Source organism: Protopterus annectens, chromosome 2.part1 (assembly GCF_019279795.1).
Source record: "Protopterus annectens isolate FY-2018-M chromosome 2.part1, PAN1.0, whole genome shotgun sequence".
Lineage (NCBI taxonomy): Eukaryota > Metazoa > Chordata > Ceratodontiformes > Protopteridae > Protopterus > Protopterus annectens.
The window spans coordinates 1,835,460,259-1,835,484,731 of record NC_056729.1 but is presented as its reverse complement, the minus strand read 5'-3'; the positions used below and the strand labels follow the sequence as shown (position 1 = coordinate 1,835,484,731).

At 43.1% G+C, this 24,473-nt stretch overlaps 1 protein-coding gene across 3 annotated transcripts in view; it reads left to right on the top strand.

Annotated features, from left to right (window-relative positions):
- AP2B1 (adaptor related protein complex 2 subunit beta 1) overlaps positions 1 to 24,473 on the top strand; it is a 1,330,026-nt gene that overhangs the window by 88,664 nt on the left and 1,216,889 nt on the right. For all 3 annotated transcript variants that reach the window (XM_044063279.1, XM_044063277.1, XM_044063278.1), the window contains exon 7: positions 5,962 to 6,183. In XM_044063279.1, coding sequence (XP_043919214.1) covers positions 5,962 to 6,183 — 222 coding nt within the window. The remainder of the gene's footprint in view (positions 1 to 5,961; positions 6,184 to 24,473) is intronic.

The following is a 24,473-nucleotide window of genomic DNA, read 5'->3' as shown; positions in this document are numbered from 1 at the left end:
TGTTTGCATCATGGTAAACCGGTGCCCAAGGGAATCTGGTCACATTCCACCAGGGATGCATCTACCTCAGCAGCTTTCCTCAGAGGGGTACCAACCAAAGACATTCTAGAAGCTGCTACTTGGAGCTCTGTTCATACTTTTACAAAGCATTATCATTTGCCTCTCTTCTGTAAGTCCAGGGGAGGCTTTGCCACTGCAGTTCTGCAGGGCCTTATAGCTGCTCCTAATGCTATTTAGTTCCAGCCTCCCATCCATAGCTTTTGGATTCTACCCAAATGTAATTACTGCAACAGTGAAACATGAACATAGTACAGTTGTGTACACTTACCATAAATGTAGATGTTCGAGTGTATTCACTGTTGCAGTCCGGGTTACCCACCTGCCATCCCCCTTTATTCTGGAGCTTCTCTTTCCTTCACTATATTCTACAGCCTTTGTGGTGTATTTGCTTTTAGATGAAGATAAAGTTTATGTTGTTACAATTGCATGTATGTATATATAGTTATTTATTTTTATTTATATATATATATATATATATATATATATATATATATATATATATATATATATATAATTTGCTCCCCATTTAGGGGGCACCTGACATCTGGGGCAAGAAGAACTAAAGAAAATGGCATCGACTGCCTGTTTTATACCCCTGACGACCTGACGTCATGGAAGAAGAGACGGCAACCGACGCAGGATCCAAGACTTTGATATTCAGGCCGACTGAGGGTAATCTGCCAGCAGATTACCCAAATGTAATGACTGCAACAGTGAATACAATCTAACATCTGCAATTATGGTAAGTGTACACAACTATCCTTTCCTCCTGCTCCCAGGAAACCTGACTGGTACTATAGAGTCCCTGATTCTCATTTGTTTCTTTTTAGGAATCTGCTAGCTGACCTAGAGGTTATTTCTCAAGGGCCTAAAGGAATTAAGGCCACTGTTACCAAGAATCCTGTTCCTTCCGGCAGGGAATCTAGGAACCTAGTTAGGTGGGGTAAAAGAGTTTTATACCTCTGCCAGTCTTGCTATTAGGTCTACTAATTGCCTTTTTCATATGCTTAAGTATCAGCAGCACACCTTGGAGGCTATTAAGTCAGATTGTGAGTGTGCCTCTTTTGGCAGAGAGTAAGGATATGCAGGATTTGATGAATTCTGCCAGACTTGTCAATAAACATTCTTTACATTGTGGTTTTGACATTCTAGAAGCCTCCTGCAGGGCTACACTTACTGGATCTGTTCTCAGAAGGCATGCTTGGCTCAGGGAGCAGCCCTTTCAGAGCCTGTCAAGTCTAAGCTTTTAGATGTACCTTTACATAAGGACAGTCTTTTTGGCAGCAAAGCAGAGGAAGTAATCAAAACGTTGGAGGATAAGACCAAGTCTGTGCAAACAGACTTTCTGCAAGTTCAACCTCCTCGTTTTAGTAGGAATTAACCTTCTAAGAGTTGGATGTTTCCTGATACCAGCAGACAGAACCGCTCTAGCACTAGAGGTTACAAATCCTCTAGGGGGCGGGGGACTACCCCTCAAAGATCCAAGCGTTGGCATCCTTCACTTCCTAGGTGGGCAGTTGTAAGCCTACATCTCAGTCGAAACATTCTCACTGACTCTGTCCAACCTCTGCCTGTTCCTGCTTGCGCAGAGAATCCTTTAGGGGGGAGGCTGGCCTTTTTTGCAAATGTTTGGGCCAGCATCATGGACGACAAATGGGTACTCGGAACTGTATCCCTAGGTCACATGTTTTCTTTCCACACCTTTCCAGTACCCAAAGGATTCCCGGACACTCCTCCAAACCAAAGGGCAGAAGTAGAAAAGCAAATTTTGTCTCTGTTGCATCTGGTGGCAATAAAATCAGTTCCTGCTCAGCAGGTAGGCCAGGGCTTCTATTCCAGACACTTCATAGTTCCAAAAAAAAAAAGAAGGCACCTGATGTCCTATCCCAGATCTATCCATTCTAAACTCTTTCTTGGTAATTCCAAAGTTCAAAATGCTCACTCTGCATCAGTTGCTACCAATGTTAGGCAAGGACTCCTGGCTAGTAACTTTGTATCTCAAAGAAGCTTATTTGCACATCCCTGTCAGGGAAAGTTGCAGGCAATACCTTTGTTTCAGTGTGCAAGCAACATTATCAATTCTCTGCACTACTCTTAGGCTTATCTACTGCTTCCAGAGTTTTCACAAAGTATCTAGCTCCAGTCATTGCTTTTTGCAGGCAGAAAAAAATTCAGATTTATCCATACTTGGGACGATTATCTAATTCAAGCAAATTCTCAAGAACAGCTGTTAAAGGATCTGGAATTTGTAAAGACTCTTCTCTCTTCTCTGGGTTACACTCTCAACGTGGAAAAATGAAAAATGGTGCCATCCAAGGAGATAACATTCCTGGGAGCGAGTCTGAACACAGCTGCCCAGATGATATCTCACCCGGGAGAAGCAGGCAACTCTTTTGGTTTACTTCAAGGATTTGGCAAGCCTGTCCCAGCTGTCTGCAAGGAAATACCTGCAAGCTCTGGGATACATGGCCTCTTGCATTCTCATTATTCGATATGCAAGACTGCATATGAGGTAATTGCAATGGTACCCCAAGAACCTTTGGTGTCGACACACACACGACCTGGATATGATAATTCCTCTGCTTCCATGTCTGCAGACAGAGTTTCTATGGTGTGCGACAGCCGGTCTACAAAACAAGAGCATGCCCTTCTGCCCACCTCCTGCCATTCAAGTTCTTACCACGGACACATCGGGCTACTCCTAGGGAGCTCACCTGGATGGCAGATGCATACAGGGATGTTAGAACGCCCAGCAGATGCACCTGCACGTAAACCTAAAGGAGTTGATGGCAGTTCAGCAAGCCTTACTAGCTTTCAAGCATCTTCTTTCTCCAGAAACTCTGCTTGTCAGGACAGACAACACCACAATCATGTGGCACATCAACAAACTGGGAGGGACTCATTCTTACTCCCTGTGCAGACAGAGCATGATTCTCTGGTCCATAGCAGCATCCTTGGGCCTGCATCTCCTAGCTCGGTTTCTTCCAGGGAGACTCAATGTTTTGGCAGACCATTTGAGCAGACAGACCCTGGATCCTCATGAGTGGCAACTGAACAGAGCAGTCTTTTTACAGCATCATTCAACATTGGGGCACTCCTCAGGTGGACCTTCTCTCCTCCCCAGACAACCACCTTCTACCACTTTTTTTTTTTTTTTCCACCAGACAGCATCACAGCAAGACCTGGAGAGTGGATGCTCTGTCCTTCCCTTGGACGCTTTTGTCAGTTTATGCCTTCTCTCCTCTTCCTCTTCTTCCCAGAGTATTATTGAAGATCAGGGACGAAAGACCAAGGACTATTCTCCATAGCTCCAGACTGGCCCAGACAGCATTGGTATCCACTGCTTTGCAGTCTCTCCCAATTTCCTCCTTGGCATCTTCCTCTGAAACCAGATCTTTTGGTTCAGGAGGGGGAAACATTCCACATCCTCATATTTAGTCTCTCCATTTGGCAGCATGGCTCATTGTATGAATCAATCCATTTCTTCTTCCCTTTCCCAGCAGGTGGTCAATGTACTTCAGGAGGCCTAGCACTAGGAAGTCCTACGCTGGCAAATGGGAATGATTCTCTCATTGGATGCAGGCTAGAGGGGAATCTTCTTCTCCGCCTCCTCTTCCTCTGATCCTGGAATACTTGGCTGATTTGCTTCAGGGTAGTCTTTCATTTTCCTCTATCAAGATCCATGCTTCAGCCATTTCTGCTAATTATTCTTTTGAGCAACCCATTTTCTCTCATCCCCTGATGAAAATGTTTCTCAGATGTGCTTGCAACTTAAAACCTCTCAGAAGGGCACCTACTCCAACCTGGGATCTTAATTTTGTTCTAGAGAAACACTCTTTCTCCTTTTGAGCCAGCTGCCACTGCATATTTAAAGTTTCTTTCTTGGAAGACTGCTTTCCTTTTGGCTATAACTTCAGCAAGGAGGGTTTCGGAGCTGCAAGCTTTGATGGCTGTGGAGCCTTTTCTTATTTGTCATGCAGATCATGTCTCTCGGAACCAATCCCTCTTTTATGCCTAAGGTAGTTTCACGCCTGACTCTTAATCAGTCCATACACCTTCCTACTTTCTTTCCTAATCCTCGATATAGAGGTGAAAGGATCCTACATTCTGTTGATGTGCACAGATAGCTCAGGTTTTACCTGGACAGGACTAAAGACCTTCGGAAATCAGCACAGTTAATGGCCTGTTTTGCCCCTGGAGCTCGGGGCAAAGCTATCTCTAAGCAAACCATTTCCAAGTGGATTGCACATTGTGTTACTTTCTGTTATTCCTTTCATGGAAAGGTTCCTCCTCAAGGGGTTAGGACCCACTCCACAAGAGCAGCTTCCACTTCTGCAGCCTTTTTAAGGGGTGTCCCTACTATAGACATTTTGGAGGCTGCCACATGGTTTTCTGTATACACTTTCACAAAGCATTATAATTTGCCTTTGTTTTTCTAGAGCCAGGGCAGGGTTTGCCATTGCTGTCCTGCAGGGCATTCTCTCCAATCCTTGATTCTGTTGGTGCCTCCTCCCTTTTCTCTGGGCTTTGGTAAGCCACCCATTGGTTAGGACTGCAACAGTGAAACACGATAAACATAGTACAGTTGTGTACACTTACCATAAATGTAGATGTTCGAGTGTTTTCACTGTTGCAGTCCTGGTTTCTCTCCCTCCATCCCCCTTTTTTGTCCTATCCTGTTCTCCTTTCCTAAGGTACAGGCTGAATCTGGTTTTATTTGCCAAAGTTTCTTTTGGCTTAAGCCTTGTTTTCTGGTGACTCCCTCAGTCTTTCTTGCCATAACAGTCAGAAGTGACATCGACTGCCTCCTTTTGTATTGGACGTCCTGACGTCCTTTACAGCTGACAACAGCCAATGTCATGTTTACTTACCTTTGGTATTCTGGCTGATCGAGGGCTTCCGGGAGCCAGATAACGCATTGGTTAAGACTGCAACAGTGAATACACTCTAACATCTACATTTATGGTAAGTGTACACAACCGTACTTTCTACTCTTTAATAGCATTCATTTAGTGAGGTAACAGTTTACAGTGCTTAATAGTGCACATCCACTATACTATAGTAGCCTAAACGTTTAATTAAATTATTTAATGGGTTAAAAAAAGGTAAAATTACTAATTTAGTTCATTAGAATATGCTGATATTGCAGGTTTTAAACATTGTTTTTATTCATTTTAGTTTAGTTTCATTTCATTTCATTTGGTAACATGGTATTTGGGCTAGTACATGACCACTTTCAGCCACAACCTCAGCCATATGATAAAGACCGTCTCAGTGTAAGCAAGAACAGCACATTGTTGTGTTTAGTCTTTCATCTGATTTACCGAGTATGTGGGCTGGTCCAAAGAGCCTTTTAATACATGACCTTGTCATAGGATAGAAAATGTGTGTGTATACATAGGTATTTATTCATATATTTTTTTGCATATTTAAATGTGTAGAGAGTTAGAGAGTGAATAAAACACAGGTATTTTGTATGTATTTTAAACTAAGCAGTTAACTGCTTTCTCCTAGACATCAGAGTCCCACACAACTGAAGTTTATTATTTGCATATATTGCAGCCAAACTTAATTCATGTCTAGGAAATTTTAATTTTGTTTATTTTCTCTTGGCTGTTTAACAGTCTACAAAATAATATTCTTTGACTTGCAACCAACCTGGCTTGTACTATTGTCATCAGCATTTGCCATCATATCTTTTAGCGATTTGTGGTTTCATAAAAGTTATTTTTTTTAAATGTTAATAGGTAGTGGCCATTACTGTTAGCATTTTTCCTCTGTCCTTCCTGCTTTTTTTCATTTCACAGTGTAACCATAAATTTTTAGTTATGGTAAAATGTTTAAGGATTATCATTTTCTGTCTTGATTAAGATGAAATAATTTCTTTGCATTATTTGGCAGTATTTGTGAGCGAGTTACCCCTCGTCTTTCCCATGCCAACTCTGCTGTGGTACTGTCTGCAGTGAAGGTTTTGATGAAATTTCTGGAGCTGCTTCCCAAGGATTCTGACTACTATAGCACCTTGCTGAAGAAATTGGCTCCGCCTCTTGTCACTCTGCTGTCTGGGGAGCCAGAAGTTCAGTATGTTGCTCTTAGGAATATCAACCTCATTGTTCAGAAGAGGTAAGTAACCACTTTTAAACTGCAGTGTCCAGTGTAGCTCAAACAATTTAGCAACTGAGATTGTATTTTGTTTTCTTTGTTCCCCTTATTTGCATATAAGCTTGCTGTAAGATCTTCATAATCATGTTTTTATTAGAATGCTAGCTTCAGCAGTTCCTGTGTTTTGTGTAAAAGTCAGTATGCGTAACGTTTCACTAGGCATTCACTTTTGTCTTTGCATTTTATTTATACTGATCAAAAGGATACTATGGGCAGACAGAGTAAAGAAGTTAGTGCGTTTCTTCTGTGAGCAGTAGTTTGATGCAGACTAGTGGCAGCATACATTTGCTTTTATTTTGGCTGCAGATGTTTTGGACTATTGGCTTGTAAGCCGCATGCAAAATATACTGATTCAGAGTTGACAGTTGCAGCACAATGTTGGAGTTTGGTTAAAGTTATTTATTTACTACAGTGCTTTAGCCAGGTTGTTCCTTCATGCAGATTCCATTTTTGGTGTTACCTGGGATAAAATCTCCAGTAAAACACCGTGATCTAAGTTCAGAGCTACCCCGTTTTCTTTTAATTTCCCCAGCTTGACACAGTTATGAAACTTTTCTAGCTGCCTCATTCAGGGGATTAAGGTTGTACAAGTACGACCCAACCTTTTGAAAACCTCATCCAAGACCTTCCAACCTTGAAAATACAGCACATCCACACCTCACGTTAAAAAGAAAAAATGTCAAAAACAGCAAAAATTTTTTAAACTGTTTTTATGGGGGATGGCAAAACACCCCTGCAACCAGACTCTCACTCCCCATCATTAAGAGTGTACAGCTGTGGAAAAAGGGGAGCAGTAACATATCTGCTCTCCCTGGTCAGCACTTGCATGGTCTCCATAACAAAGTCAGCATGCAGTCACCAAGCTGCAGTTAGATGCCTTATGTATTCTCAAACTCCTAGATGGAGTATGTGGTACAACAGTTCCTTTGAAAGGAGCATTTGACAGACTGGACTCTGCAGCTGGCTGTTTGATAGATTGTAGTTTTCCATTCTTGGGGAAGTACTTCTCTCCTGATGCTACATACCACAGTGTCACAATGTCATGCTGTGAGCTAGGAGAATGTGCTTAACCACTGCACTTCTTGAGCCTCTTCTTTGTCTCATCTATCAATCGTGTTTTTTTATTTGAATTTTCCTGGTTTTGATGCCTGAATCGCACAAGTTTAATGTCATCCTGTGCATAAAAAATGGCTTCCCAAGGTACGCAGCAACACTACTTGAACTGCCTTAGAGAGACACATGATGGTAAAAACTGTTAGAACTTCAGCTCTGTCAGACACGTATGAAGTTTTAGAAGTTTGAATCCATTATCATAATGGATTCAAAGTGGTAGATCTGGATGGCAGCCAAGCAGGTGCCTTCCAAAAGGTCCATCACACGCTCTCGAGTCCATGCTGGAGAAACAAAGTATCAGGCGGCAATGGATCAGTCAGTCCTCCCCTAGCAGAGTCTGTCACAGCTTTCATTCAGTGAGTTCTGTCAGCTCTTCCTCAGTTATGCAGTGATTGCGCTTACATCTTTTCCTGGTGGATAATGACAGGAGCAAACGAGTTGCACACCCTGTGAAGGTGCTTTCCTGGGATAGTAATACTAGTCTTCATTTTGAACTTGTGTAGTTTGAACTCAGCTAGCTTTTACTTGCATCTGTACCTTCATCCAAGAAGTTGTTGAATCAGTGTCTGTGGTAGAAGAAGAGCCTCATGTTATTATTTTTGAATGTGTCTTGAAGATCATCATTTACATAGGCTGGAAGCATGCAAATGTAGCTGGCCCTGTTCCCAAGAAAATAAATGCTTATCTATACCACCAGCAGAGTAAAATTACATTCTTACTAAGTATCCTAGAGTAAATGCCTATTTGAACTGTACATGGGTCCTAGAGGTGATAGGTGTCTGCATCGATGCCTGATAAAGAATCCAGAGTTTTGGAGAGTTTTTAAGTCGGAGGATGTTCTGTTTTGCCACTTTGAGACATAGAACCCTTAAGTGTCTTTACCACTTTCATAGGTAGGTACTAGGCTATTGGCCAGAAGGCCTATATAAGCCTATCCAAAATGGATTCCTGCAGGGAAGGCGTCTGCAAGGTCCCAAAATACCAACATGAACCAAAAAATAACCAGCAGATAGTGAAGCCATGAAAATGTATATTAATTCACTTGAGTCAAGACATCCAATATACAAAAATTACAAACCGGTTTAGTCTTAAAATTCACTAAGCCTTCATCAGTGTATAGATGCAATAAAATATCACACATTTATATACTGTGTGACCAGCCAATGTACCAGTTAGAGGTGTTCATTTAATCCTGTGGCAGAAAGCCCTCCCAGTTTAATGATCCATTTTCTCTCTTTGGCATTCAGTAACTCATGCCATCCAGATTTATTGTATTTCATACCCAAAATGTTGTCAATAATTATAAAATGAAAAGCGGCTGTTTGGTGGACTTCAGTATGTTTGTATAGAGCATTTGTATGTTTCCTATTTTTGATTTCACTGATATGTTCTGAGATTCTATATTTGAGTGCCCTAGACGTTTGGTCCACATAAAAAACTGACAAGTGATCAGATATGTAACCCAGTCTGAGCTTCAATTCGCAAAGAAGGAAATGTCATACACTATACTGGTATTTTTACTAGTGAAGCTATTAGTTTTTAATACTACTGCAATGTGTACAATGACCACATGGGTACATCCTGTAGCAATTTGTCCCAGAATGGTACTCTGCAATTTTTCCTTAGGCTGATATCCTCCCTGTTTATAATGGTTAAAGGTGGACGCCAAGTTCCTGCCTTTCCTAAAGGAAAAGAGGCAATCTGCTCCCAATAATTCCAAGAGCTTATCTGCCTTAAGGATGTTCCAATTGGATTGTACACTATCGATAAGTGTCCCAACATTTCTACCATAAGTAGTCAATAATCTAGGATAACCAGTATTTCTACCTTGTTTGTCATGATATAGTAGGAGTGCTGCCCTGTCCATACTATTGACAGCATTCCTGGCCTGCATAATATGTCCTGGTTTTATAGCCCCTCTCCCTGAGGGTCAAGTCATCCCTGTAATGCCTATAGGTGTCATCCTGTGAGCATATTCGTTTCACCCTCATATATTGTGATTTAGGAATGTTTCAGCATATATGGGGGGGATGAAAGCTGGAGGCATGGAGAGGGGACTTTACAGTAGACTTCCATTGTCAGAGTGTTATCTGAAGCCCTGTTTACCATTACATCCAAAAAAGTGATATTATCTTTATGGTTGTTCACTGTAAATTCAGTTCCCCATTTGTTTTCATGTAAATATTCCACAAACTCCATCAGATGTGCCTCATCCGATCTCCATACCATCCAGCAATCGATGATCCCTAAGAAATATAGGATTTGATGAAGTGGTAAGCGTAGGCTGATATTGTCCTGGTACGTGACCATGGATTGATATTGTTCACTATATTTTTAGATCTGGGATTACATATATATATTTCATTTGATGCTCACTCATTGTGGATGTTTCAGATTTGATTAAGGGACTATCCTCTGATCGTGAGGACCTGGCAATTTTTGGTATTGGGATGGATTTCAGTTTAGAGAATGGGGCCACAATGGTCAATCGGAGTGATACATGTGAGGCTTTGTTTGCCACTCTAAACATATGCGTTCTCTTAGGAACAATGTATGACATAAACTGTTCAAGGCCTATACAGTTAAAGGGGTAACACCCAGAGGCTTGCGAGTCAGAACCCAGCCTATGATTAGCAATCCTGACCAGGCCCTACTTCAGCAATGGAGGAAGGCACAGCAAAAAACTAAAATGCAATTTGTGGAGATACTGATGGTCTTTCATGACAAAATTGCAGATGCAGAAATTGTTGCTATCACTAAGTTAAGCGAACAAGCTAAGGAATTTGAGGGACAGCCCACTTATTCTTTATGTCTTTAAGAAAACTAAGCACTGACTTCACTAATTTGGAAACACAACTCAAAGAAAGAAAAAAGAAAAAATTCTTCAGGGATATAACAGACTATGAACAGGGTGACCCTTTCTCTAGGGACGATGGTAAGCATGTTAGGTTTTCACAATCCTATAGGAACCCGGTAAAAAGAAAACTAACTAGATCAATACTTAAAGCATCTGATACATCAGGGGATGATTCCTCTTGGTATGAGGTTGAAACTATAGTATCCACAGCCCCACCAGCACAAAAAAGGAGGAATTCCAGTAATTTGGAGGATTTAAACCAAAAAGGAGGAGGGGGGTAGAAAACACAGAAAGCATAGTGAATATGGAGGAACTATTACGGAAGTTTGTACAAAAACACCAGTAGAAAATGTACTGAATATCTCATCCTACCCCCTCTCCTCCTTGGAAATAGGTATCTTGAATAATGGTCTTTCATATATACCTGGTGGTTTTTGTATCTGAAGATTATTTTGTCAAAGATGTAGTTGAGTTCTGTAGGACCCTTAATTTAAAATTGTTTTTTCATGGTAAAGGTCATACTGATGCTCATGGTCAGTTTAGATATCACAAATCTACATTTTCATCTCTAATGCACCCAATTGTGCAAGCATTTCAAAACTCTACACTTGGGGACCTCCACTTTAATTCTAGGAATAGCCATACCAAAGCAAGCAATGTAACTACTCAGGAGATGAATATTATTTCTAAGTTAGCTGACCATCACAAGATAGTGATCCTGAGAGCTGATAAAGGTGGAGCAGTGGTGGTGCAAAACTGGGAGCAGTATGATAAGGAGGCCAAAAATCAGCTTGCTGATAATAGATATGTGCGACTGACGTATAACCCTACCAAACAGTTTCAAAAACAAATAGATTTTTTATCATTGGCTGTGGAAGAAGGCATTATCACTGAATGTCAAAAATCAACTCACTATTCTTGATCCCAATAATCAATATGTATACTTTCTACCTAAAATACATAAGAACCTGCATAACCCTCCTGGCCGGCCAGTAGTGTCCGGTAGAGGTTCTATAACTGAGCCCCTCTCCCAGTATTTGACTAAGTATTTGAAACCTTTACTAAAATGGGTAAGAGCTCATCTGAAAGACCCGACTGAATTCTTGCAGGTCATTTCTGAGATGCAGACAGAGGATGACTGGATACTCTCTACCCTGGATGTCAAAGCCCTTTATACTAATATTCCTCATTGGGCTGGTATCCAGGCGTTAGAATATTGGTTATACATGGCAGAATTGTATCCACCTGGTTTCAGTACACTGCTTTTGTGCCTGACTGAGCATGTATTAACAAAGAATATTTTTCTATCACAACATTTGCTATCTGTAAATCAAGGGTACAGCTATGGGGGCATCATTTGCTCCTATATATGCAGATATATTTATGGCATATATAGAAGAACAGATTATATAGGACTGTTCCCAAACTTGTGCCTTGACCAAATAGATATCTGGAAAAGATATTTGGACGATTGCTGGATGGTATGGAGATCGGATGAGGCACATCTGATGGAGTCTGTGGAATATTTAAATGAAAACTAATGGGGAATTGAATTTACGGTGAACTACCATAAAAATATCATCACTTTTTTTGGATGTAATGGTAAGCAGAGCTTCAGATAACACTTTGACAATGGAAGTCTACCATAAACTCCCTGAATAAAATCCCCTTTTCCATGCCTCCAGCTTTCATCCCCCCCATATATGCAGAAACATTCCTAAATCACAGTATATGAGGGTGAAACGAATATGCTCACAGGATGACACCTATAGGCATTACAGGGATGACTTGACCAAGGCATTCAGGGAGAGGGGCTATAAACCAGGACATATTATGCAGGCCAGGAATGCTGTCAATAGTATGGACAGGGCAGCACTCCTACAATATCATGACAAGGTAGAAGTACTGGTTATCCTTGATTAGTAACTTCTTATGGTAGAAATGTTGGGGCACTTATCGATTTAGTGTACAGTCCAATTGGAACATCCTTAAGGCAGATAATAAGCTCTCAGAATTATTGGGAGCAGATTGCCTATTTTCCTTTAGGAATGGCAGGAACTTGGCATCCATCTTTAACCATTATAAACAAGGAGGATATAAACCTAGGGAAAAATTGCAGAGTACCATTCTGGGATAAATGGCTACAGGATGTCACCCATGTGGTCATTGTACACATTGCAGTAGAATATTAAAAACTAATAGCTTCATTAGTAAAAATACCAGTATAGTGTATGACATTTCCTTCTTTGCAAACTGCAGCTCAGACTGGGTTATATATTTGGCCACTTGTCAGTGCTCAGCTTTTTATGTGGGCCAAACGTCTAGAGCACTTAGATATAGAATCTCAGAACATATCAGTGAAATCAAAAATAGGAAACGTACAAATGCTTTATACAAACATACTGAAGTCCACCAAACAGCCTGTTTTCATTTTATAATTTATTGACAAATTTTGGGTATGAAATGCAATAAATCTGGATGGCATGAATTACTGAATGCCAAAGAGATAAAGTGGATCATTAAACTGGGAGGGCTTTTTGTCCCAGGATTAAATGAACACTTCTAATTGGTTTATTGGCTAGTGACACGGTATATAAATGTGTGATATTTTATTGCATCTTTACACTGATGAAGGCTTAGTGAATTTTAAGCCGAAACCGGTTTGTAATTTTTGTATATTGATGTCTTGACTCAAGTGACTTAATATATATTTTTATGGCTTCACTATCTGCTGGTTATTTTTTGGTTCCTATATAAGCCTAGCCAAAAAGGTACCCTGACTTTCACCACCCAAGAAAATTATTTTCCTGTGCTCCTGTTAAGCAGAGCCACAGAGGTGATCCCCGGAGTGAATTTCCTATTTCCCATCCAGTCTTCAAGATTTTTCTTGAGTGCCAGTGAGCTTAGTAAAATATAGATAGGTAGTTTGTTCCAGAGTATGGGAAGTCTCTGTGACAGGAATCTATCCCTCCAGCATGTCCTGTTTATTGTAGTGGCAAGGTTTAGGTCCCTAGAATGTGTAGCTCGGAGGGGTTGGGATTTCTTTAAGTGGAGCATGTCCAACAGCTCTGGGTTTGACATAGCTTTGTATGTTAGGCAGAGATCGCCTTTGAGTCGGCGATATGCGATGGAGTAAAGCTGGAGTTTTTGAGACTGTCTGCATGGGGCATCGGTTTGAGGCCGGTAATCCTCTTTGTGAGGTATTTCTGCAGCCTTTCCAGTTGTTGTAGATGTCTTGTGAGGTACATACCAAAAGGGGCGTTTTACTCTATAATGGGGCTAATGACTGACTGACGAGTAGAGGTGAACAATGACCCTCTTTTTTTTCCTGGATGAGAAACCTTTTGTGATGAGATATGCCACAGAAGGATTTCCTGACTACTGTGGCGATGTGATTATCAAAGGAGAGACTACTGTCCACCTGTGTCCCAAGGTCTCTTGTCACACTTTCGGTGTTAAGTAGACCACCACCTATGTGGTAGCTCATGGGTACAGAATTTTTACCAAAGGGGATGACAATGCACTTTTTGGCATTGAGCTTGAGGCCATGGCTTTGACACCAGGCATCTGTCTCAGTGAGGCTCTGTCTGATATCCACATTGTTAGGAGTTTCAATTATGGCTCCTAGTTTGCAGTGATCTGCGAACTTCATTAGCCAAAGACATTTTATGTTAGCTTGTACTTCAGAAAAGTAGATGCCAAATAGAAGAGTACCCAGGACTGAACCCTGTGGTACTCCACTGGTCTGAAGTCAGATTTGAGGTCTGCTACTTTCACAGTGTGGGTTCTGTCAGTGAGCCAGTTTGCAACCCATCTTATGACATAGGGATTTATACCTAGTTTAGTGAGTTTATCTATAATTTCAGAGTGGGGGCTGGTGTCAGAAGCCTTGGCGAGATCTAGATAGGCTGTGTGAACCACCTTACCCTCATCTACGGCTTTGGTGACTGCTTCAAAGATGTCTATCAGGTTTAGGAGACATGATCTGCCTTTTACAAACCCGAACTGGGTGGGGTCCAAAGTTTGGAGAATACCAGTGTCTATGTGTACAAGATCCATGATGATATGTTCCATGGCCTTGCAGACCAGGCTCGTTAAGCTAATGGGGCGGTAGTTCCCGGGGTCCGTGGTGGCTCCCCATTGTGGAGTGGGATAAACATTGCTGTGTGCCATTCAGTGGGCACAAAGCCTGAGGTGAGGCTGTGATTGAACATGGTGCTTAGGTGGGGTGCCAGTTCATTCTGCAGTTCATGTAGAACGCAACCTGGGATGTTGTCAGGTCCCATGGATGCTGTGTTCTTTGTTTTGGAGAGTGAGGTTTTTACCTGTGCAGCCGTGATTACAGGAACTTTGCATTCTTCTGGTATAAAGATGGGCCCTTTGGGGATGAGAGGGGGGTAAAGTTAGCACTGAACCTACCTGCCAGGATGTTGGCAATATCAGTTGGTTCTGTATATTTAGTGTTATTGTGCTGTAACTCAGAGCAGATCTGAGTGCTGCCATTGAGATTCTTGACATAGCTATAGAATGCTTTGTGGTTGTCTTTAGAATCCGTGGCAATTTTGTTTTCATAACTGACTTTGGAGGATTTTATGAGGGATCTCAGCTTCTTACTGAGGCTGACCAGGGAGTTCTCCAATCGTGGGATTTTACTCTTTTTTGCAACAGTTTCTTTCTTCTGTTGTAGAGTTTGTTTATGGCAGAAGACCACCAGATTGGCTTCCTTTTTTTGGAGGATAGCATCTTGGTTCTGTTAGGGATAGCACCATGCACTCATGTAAGTGCTTATAAAGTGCATGTGTGTAGGAATCCGTAGTCGTACCTCTATTGTCCATCTGCATGGGTGTTGTGAAGTTTGCCACTTCTGTCTTAAGAAGCGTGAAGTTGGTTTTGGAGAAATTTTTTACGGTTGTTTTCCTAATGGGGGGTGGGGGGTGGGAGTGGGATGTGGATGTCTAGGGTGATTAGCTTTTGGTTGGATCTGAACAACGAGGAGCTGACCTCTGGTGTGGAGCACGTCTAGGATATTGCTGCCCCTGGTGGGGGTGTGGATAAGTTGATCCAAGGCATTGGAATTGATGATTTCCAGACAACAATGAGCAAAAGAGTTGGTACACGAGTAGTTTTCCCAGTTAATGGTAGAGTAGTTGAAATCGCCCATTATTAGAGTGTTGGGTTGTACCTTAATATTTTCTGGTGTATCAAGAAAAGAGGAGTGGGAATCCTGGGGCATGGTGGGAGGTCTGTAGCAAGCTACAGTCTGGATTGCAGTTTTGCCCAGAGTTAGTTGAACTTGGATAATCTCTGATGCATTATGCTGAGCAACTAGCTTGGAGGTGTGGATATCCTTAATGAATATGGACACACCTCCACCTTTAGTGTTTCGGTCCAGGTTTGGTGACCGAAAGGTGTGGTATGAATTATAGCCTGGTAATGCAGGGGTGCTCTCTGGAGCTTTGAACCAGGTCTCTGTCACTGCACAGATGTCAATGTTCTCCATTTTAAGGAGTGCCTTGAGTGAGTGCATTTTGAGGTTTAGACTTCTAGCATTGAGTAGCATTACCCTCAGATTTTGCTTGCTTGTACCTGTTACGGTGGTGAATTTGTCATTTGAACCTTGCCTAAAAAGGCACTATAGGGGCAGCAAGAGCCTTTGCCAGTATCCGGAATCCCAAGGGCGACAGGTGCAGGCCATCTCTGGCAAAGCAGCGTGGTCTGTCGATCATGTAATCCCAGGCAGACGGATACTGGATTCCCTTAGAATGACGCCAGAAGCTTAGCCAATTGTTAAAGTCAATAATTTTGTCCTTGTACTGTGGTATCATTCTGGGTGATGGCAGGATGCTACTCAGGGCTAGGGTCGTACCTGCTTGGGCTACAAGATCGGAGAGCTCTTCCATGTCTCTTCATGTAGTCCAGGGAGGTACATCTCAGGTCATTCACACCAACATTGACAATGACAGGGTCATATTTGTACTTGTGGAGTGACCTGAGTGCGTGCGTTATGTGGCGGATCCTGGTACCTGACAGGCAGCTGACAGTAACTTTTTCCTTGTTTAGCCTGGTGAGTGGAACATCAGTGTGCCTGACTATAGAGGCACCTAGAGTGTTGGGTACGTTATGCTTTATGGGCTGTAGTTGAGTGGCACACTGAGTATGTGGGCTGTGTGTCATTTGGGTTGTGTTGGGGGGTGGAGGTTGCTTGCATTTCTGCTTTGGAGGTCTCTGTTGTTTGGGCAGGTTTGTACTGAGAGCCTCCATGAATGTAGGTGTGTGTTTTGTGCTTCTGTCTGTGTGTTTAGGTGGTGTAGGTTTTGAGGGACTATGTGATAAGTGTGGTGTGGTGCAAGTGTTTACCTTCTCCTCTTGACTGTCTAGTCCAGTCTTCGGTGAAGAGAGCTTTGCTTCCAGTTTGGCTATATAAGTGCATCTCTCACAGGTCGTAGTGCTGGGTGGTAGGAGAGGGTTGTCTGTACATGAGGCAATTGCTGCATTGTCCCAAGATGCCCAGATTCATCAGGTAGACAGGAAAAAACACTGGGAGCTGACCTTTAGACATGCCTGAATAGGTGCTTATTTATTAAGTACTAAAAACTGTTTTCCTCTAGACAAGTGTGGAAAGTTGAGTGCTGTAGTAATTTGTAACTTATTTAGTGTTTACAATGAGTTCTGAACAAGTGCTGAGCTCAAAGAAACAGATTTGAGTGCTAAAACTAAAAAGCTGGCTAGTTGCAAGGAAAAATTTGAAGAACTCACTTTATGGCGCCAGGAATAGTTTAACCCCAGTTAAGTTGGGGGGGGGGGGGCTTAGGAGCTCACAAACAGTCTTGGACACAGCAAATCCGTATCTGGACAAGACCTGCCACAGGAAAGCGGGGAAGCAAGCTTAGATTTTTTTTTTTTCAGTTAAAAGTGGAAATGGAGAAAGCTGGAACAGAAGTTAATTCAACTTTAAGATTCTTATAGTGGGTTGGCCTTCACAAATGTTCTCTATTAGATTGAATGGACTAATGACACTAGACTGGGAGGAGTGTCACAGATCAAATGTACAGTATGGGTGGGCACCTGCAAAGCCAGCAAGTATAAGAACACACAACACTAGGGACGATGGATGGGAAAAATTACAGTTCCTAGCTGTAGCCTCTAAGGAGCAAGCAGACTCTAGAGAATGCTTTTAACTGTAAACAGACAATTATAGTAATGCACACTATTACAGTTCCTAGCTGTAGAACACAGAAACCTCAAAAAATCAAAAATGCACAGAAAAGCTTGGATAGAGCACTCCCAAACAGAAAATACAACTCTCAGTATGAAAAGGAGATGTTCATGGTTGATACTTCAGCCTTTGCCTTTGGATGTCCAAGTTAAATTATTGGATGCACCCTTGGCCAACAAAGCCTTTTTTGGAGCAGCCTCTACAGAGTTACTAAAGTCTCTACAGGAAAAGGTAAAGTATTACAAAATTTAAACCATTTACTAGTCTCACCTGACCCCAGATTTCATAGAAATTACAACCAAAGGCCTAGCTTTGTCTAGAGGCAGTCCTCTCATCCCTCTACTTCTCATTCAAGGGGATGGAGGCATACCAGAAAACAATCTGCTCCCAAGTCTTCTACCACCTCCACACATCTCCTTTTAAGGCAGCCAGACCAAGACAGAGCTCCTCCACTGTGACTATTATCTCTTAAACATTTCCACCCCCTATCCCTATGTCTTGCCCTCTCCCTACCCTCTTGTCAGACAATCACCTCAGACAAGTGGGTGCCTTCCATCATCCAGAGGGGATACATTATGACTTGGTAAGCTACTCCACCCTTCCAGGGAATAATTGAACCCCCCTCACAATCGGATGCCACTATTTCCCTCTATCCTGAGCCAACTTCTTTCTCCAGGGGACTATAGAAAAAGTACCAGAGGATCAGTTAGCCCAGGGATTTTATTCAAGGAGGTTTTTGGTTCCAAGAAAAGATGGCCCTTGGAGACCCATCCTCGACTTGTCCCACCTCAATCTCATCCTCAAAGTGCCCAATTTCAAAATGCTCACATTGCAGCCCCTCCTTCCCCTCATACCTTAGCAAGCATTCATAGTCTCACTATATCTGAAGGATGCTTACCTACATATCCCCATCTTCTCACCTTGCAGAATATTTACGTTTCTCAGTGGATTCATCACATTTTCAGTTCTCTGCCTTACCCTTTGGCCTCTGCACAGTGCCAAGGGTATTCACAAAGTGCCTAGCTCCAGCCATTGTAGACTGCAGGCCATACAGATTTATCCCTACTTGGATGACCTTCTTATCCTGCACCAGGATCTGCTAACCTTGTCCAAACACCTGGACATGGTATGCACCTTTCTACAGAGTCTAGGCCACACAGTGAATTGCCTAAAGTCTCAAATGACTCCTTCCCAAGACCTGGTCTTCCTGGGATGCAGGATATGGACAGACTTAATGGCAGTCTTTGTCCCAGCCCAGAAAGTGGAATTTCTTGCACTGTTCTTCTACTCCCTGCTACCTCTAACTACCGTGTTAGCCAGGGAATTTCTCAGGATAATAGGGTACATGGCCTCCTTGATTCCCATGATTCCTCTAGCCAGGATGCACATGAGGAAGTTTCAGTGGGTCTTGAGAAACTCTTGGAGCCAACACTCTCTCAACCCTTGGAAACAAAACTTCCTTTTCTTCCCTGCTTAAAAAGGGAGCTCTCCTGATGGATTGCCACCATTACCCTCAATGAAGGGATACCCTTGCATATTCCCCCACCAAAACAGCATCTATTCACAGACACGTCAGATTTAGGTTGGGGAGCCAGCCCTCACTACGCCAACAATCGGCACAAAGTACAGGGGGAGTGGACCCTTCAAGAAAGGAAGGACCACGTCAACCTAAAAGAGCTAAAGGCCCTATCCTTGGCTGTGCGGACATCCTTCTGCCAGGCACCCTGAAGGTCATCACAGACAACATGACTGTCCTGTGGTACATAAACAAGCAAGGAGGAACAAAGTCATACCCCGTCTGCAGTCTGGCTATACAGATATGGTTCCTGGTAGCAGCACTTCAAATTCACTTGCAGGCAGTTTACATCCCATCAGAAGAAAATGGGATGGCAGACACCCTCAGTAGAACCTTGACACCCTCCCACGAATGGATGCTTTACAGGGGGGTATTTCAGGATCTAATTCATAGGTGGGGTATTCCTCCTGCAGATCTGTTTGCCTCCTCCTAGAACAAACAGATGCCCCTCATCTGCACAAGGCTCCCCATCCACAAGCATGGAGGGTGGATGACTTATCCTTTTCATGGGAGAGAATGTTCCTCTGTGCCTTTCCTCTGATTCATGAAGTCCTCCTGAAAATACAGAAGGACAAACCAAAAATCCTGCTGGTGACTCCCTTTTTGCTAAGACAGCATTAGTTTCCCCTAGTGTATCTCTTAGCCCAGGGCAATCACCACAGGTTACCTCACCGCTTTGACCTACTCGCACAAGACAGTGGATCCCTTATTCACCACCACCTTCTCAATCTCAAACTGACACTGTGGGTGATAGGGTTCTGATCCCTTTTAGGTACCTATACTTAGAGGACGTACCCAGTGTCCTGCAGGAGGCCAGGAAACCAAGTACCAGGAGAAATTACTTATTAAAAGTGGAAAAGATTCTCTCAGTGGTGCTTCAAGAGAAAATAAGACCCATTTCTAGTTTCTGTTGAACTGGCCTTTCCTACTTGTGTGAGTTACTACATTCGGGACTGACCTACTTATCAGTAAAATACACCTCTCTGCTATTTCTGCTTGCCTTCCCTTGACTGCACCTCTAGTTTCCAGGTTGGAAGTCCAGCTCTTTTTGAAAAGGGTCCTTCACATAAGACCCCCTCGTAAGCCTGTTCCTCCTCCTTGGGACCTTAACTTTGTGCTGGAAAAGCTTACATTGTCCCCAGTCCACTCATCCTCCCTTAAATTCTTTACATAGAAAATAGTTTTTGCAACTGGCCATCACTTCTGCCAGGAGGGTCTCTGAGATCCAAGCCTTTATGGCTTCTCCTCCCCATCTTATTTTTCGTAAAGATAGGGTTTGTCTCAGAACTAACCCTTCTTTCATGCCAAAGGTAGCTAATGAAATTTCCTTAAACCAGACCATTAATCTCCCTGGCTTTTACCCTCAGCCACAGAACTCCTCAGAAAGGGCTTTGCATTCCCTGGATCTTTCTAGACAACTGAGATTCTACTTGGACAAGACAAAACCTGTCAGACAGTCTGACCAACGTTTTGTCTCCTTCCATCCTAGAGCCCTTGGCAGGGCAGTATCTAAACCTACAATTGCCTCTTGGATTTCTAAGGTGATGGCCTTTTGCGATACCGTTCATGGAAGGCAACTGCGTTCACCTGTCAAGGCCCATTCCACCAGAGCAGCTTCCTCTTCAGCAGCCTTCTTCAAGGGTGTCTATTACGCCTCTATCCTAGAGGCTGCAACTTGGTCTTCTGCACATACCTTTACCAAGCATTACAAACTGGATCTGATCTCCAGGACTAGAACAGAGTTTGCTAGGTCCATCCTGCAGAGTCTCATTGACTCTGCTCCTCTACCTACCTCCCATGCAACTTCCTAGAGAGCTGTAGTACTCTCCTTAAGGTTATGAATACTTCAACATGAGAATAGGAGGACATAGAATAGTTGTGTAAAAACTTACCATAACCATAGATGTCCTTCTCTTTCATGTTGCAGTATTCAGTCCCACCCACCTACCCCTTTGTTTCTTGGACAGTGTTTCACTGTTGCAGTCATGACTGTAGGGTTCTCCCCTGCCGGCAGGCAGCCCTCGGTCGGCCAGAATCCCAAAGTCTGGATCTGGCGTTGGCTGTTCAACCCTGCTCCCTGACGTCAGTGCGCCAGGAGTATAAAGCTGACAGCCGACGCCATCTTCTCCAGTCTTTCTTGCCGTGCGGTGACAGCAGTTCGCAAGTGCCGGTCGGTTGACTCCTGACAAATTTTTCAATATACTTCGGTCCGAAGACCTTCTTCTCCACTCAAAGCTAAGTACCCCGTTGGGAAAACTTTTTTTCTTGCTCCACTCCGATGTCAGAAAAAGTTAATAATTGTATTTCATGTGGGAAGCAAATACCTCATAAGGATTTTCATTCTTACTGTATTCCTTGCTTAGGCCCTGACCACGACGTAGCTAGTTGTCGGTTTTCTGCTAGATTCAATCAACGTACAATTAAGCGAAGGTACGATTTTGCTTTTCATTACTTCGGTAGGCGCTTTAACTACAAAATGTCGTCTGATACGGTTCCAGCTACCGGAGTTCACAAACATCGCAAGGATAAAGACAGGCCTCCGAGGTCCAAATCTGATGATAGCGCACATGCGGAGCCAACTTCAGGTTCGGCCGTCGTCAGTGAGGTGCTTTTGCAGCCACTGTCATCTGCCATTTCAGAACCGACGGCCGAAACGGACTCTCATGAGGAGCCAACCAGGCCTTTAAATATCTCTGTTGCAGGACCTTCGGACAATGCTCCTTCGGATGGGTCCAGAGCCGCTGTGCAGGTACCGGCTTCAGAAGGGGTTTTCAGGCCTACTCAACTTCAAGTAAAGGCAAAGCCAAAGACAAAGGCAAAGACTCCTTCTAAATCAAATACTTCAACACAGGCCTCTTCTGAACCGGCTCCCAAGTCACAGAAACAGTTACTCAAGATGGCGGAGGATTTACTTACTCTGATTAGGGGTTCTCATCTCCCTCCAGACAAAAGGCCTAGGCAGGATGTTTATTATGATTCCTCTGATCAGGCTTCTGTTTCCTCAGTTTCTTCTTCTGATCAGGAATATTCTTTTCCTCCTTATGAGGATTCTGATGCGGAAGAATCCATTCCTTCAGCTTCTCCTCCAGAGGATTTCTCTTTTGGGGAAACTTTGCATGAAATGAGGGAGCATTTCCACTGGGAGGGACAGGAGTATTCGGAATCCAAGAAAAGACTGAGGGATTTTCTTCTTCCCCAACATAGACCCCTGGCTATTCCTCCTGTTTTGGATATTGTGGATGATGCCTTTTCGGAGGCTAACTTAACCCCTGACTCTTTTCCTCCTGCTCCTGTTAAGCCTGATAGATATTACAGGGTTCCTGATTCCCATCAGTTTTTATACAAGAACCCTACTGCTGACCCTGAAACCATTTTGCAGGGTCCTAAGGGAGTTAAGGCCGCTTCTGCCAAAAATCCCATTCCTACTGAAAAGGATTCTCGAGCCTTGGAAAGATGGGGAAAAAAGGTGTACACTTCTGCTACTTTGTCCATTAGGGCTTTAAACTGTCAGTTTCATATGCTTAAATATCAGCAATTTCTCTTGTCTGTCTTAAAACAAAAAGTTACTTCCATTTCTGCCTGTGCAGATGATAAGGAATTACATGACTTATTGCATGCCACTGAACAGGTTGGGAAGCATGGTTTACACTGTGGATTTGATGCCTTGGAGGCTTCTTGTAGGGCTGCGGCTTCTGGCACAGTCATTAGAAGACATGCATGGCTAAAGGAACAAAATTTACCTGAACAAGTTAAGGGATGCTCCTGTTCAGCATAATGTTTTATTTGGATCTAAAGCTGAAGAGGTCATTAAAAAGATGGAGGATGAGGCGAAATCCATGCAAACAGTTAAAGATTTCTTACAAGTACAGCCTCCTAGATTTAGCAGGAATTGGCCTCCAAAAAACTGGTCCTTTCCCTCTTCAGACAGGCCTCAGAGGGGTAGATATAGACGCTCCAGAGGGAGGCCTCAAACGCAAGCTGCTTATAGACCAAGACAGTGGACTGCTTCTACCCCTAGGGGAGGAGAGGACAGGTCACAATCTCAAAGGAAACAAACTCAGTGACTCCCTCTGTTGGGCTACAGGAACGTCTTGCCTGGAAACCCCTCTCAGAGGAAAACTCTCTCTCTTTTTTTTATCAAAATTGGGCTCAAATAACCCAAGACAAATGGGTTTTGGATGTGATTTTAAGAGGTTACAAATTCCAATTTCATACCTTGCCAAGGCCAAGCGGATGGCCAGACCTTCCAAAACATCAATGGACGGAGGCCTTAAACCAGGTGGAAGCTCTTTTGGCTATGAATGCCATAGAACTGGTTCCTCTTTCAGAGATGGGAAAAGGTTTTTACTCCAGGCTCTTTCTAGTCCCAAGGAAGCAAAACTCATGGAGACCCATTCTGGATCTGTCGGTCTTGAACACCTTTCTAGAGATTCCAAAATTCAAGATGCTTACTCTACAGCAGTTACTTCCAGTGCTGTCCAAAGATGCATGGATGGTGACTTTGGATTTAAAGGAGGCATACTTACACATTCCCATCAGGCAGGATCGCAGAAAATACCTCCGGTTCAAGGCCGGATCGAGGCACTTTCAATTCTCTGCGCTGCCCTTTGGATTGTCTACTGCTTCAGGGTCTTCACCAAATGCCTGGCTCCAGTAGTAGCTTACTGCAGACTCAAGGGAATTCAAATTTACCCTTATCTGGACGATTGTTTAATTCAGGCAGACAGCAAGGATGTCTTACTCCAGCATCTGGACTTTGTACAAAACCTCCTCAAATTCCTGGGATTCTCTGTAAACAAAGTCAAATTTGACACCATCACAACAGATAACTTTTCTGGGTGCTCTACTAGACACTACAACCCAGATGGCATTTCTGACATCCGAAAAACAATTACAGCTGGCATCAACTTTCAAAGCCTTGGCAACTCTAACCCATCTATCTGCAAGAAGATTCCTGCAGGCTTTGGGTTACATTGGCCTCCTGCATCCTTCTCATGCCATATGCAAGACTACACATGAGGAAAATACAGTGGTACCTAAAAAGTGTATGGTCTCAGCATTGCCACAGTTTGGACATACTGATTCCCGTCCTTCCTTGCCTTCAAAAGGAATTTCTTTGGTGGTCCAGGGCATGTGCTCTAAACAAAGGGAAGCCCTTCCGTCTACCTCCTGCCTCTCAAATTCTAACCACGGACGCCTCGGATTATGCTTGGGGAGCCCATTTTCAGGGCAATTGTCTGCAGGGCCTTTGGACAAAGGATCAGATGCACCTGCATATCAACTTAAAGGAAATGTTAGCCATTCAGAAAGCTCTATTGGCCTTCAGGAATCTCGTACAACCAGGACAACTACTAATACAGACAGACAACACCACAGTTATGTGGTACATAAACAAACAAGGGGGATCTCGTTCCTACCCCCTTTGCAGACTAGCCATGGTTTTATGAAACACAGCACTAGCTTGCAATCTGGATCTTCAAGCTTTGTTT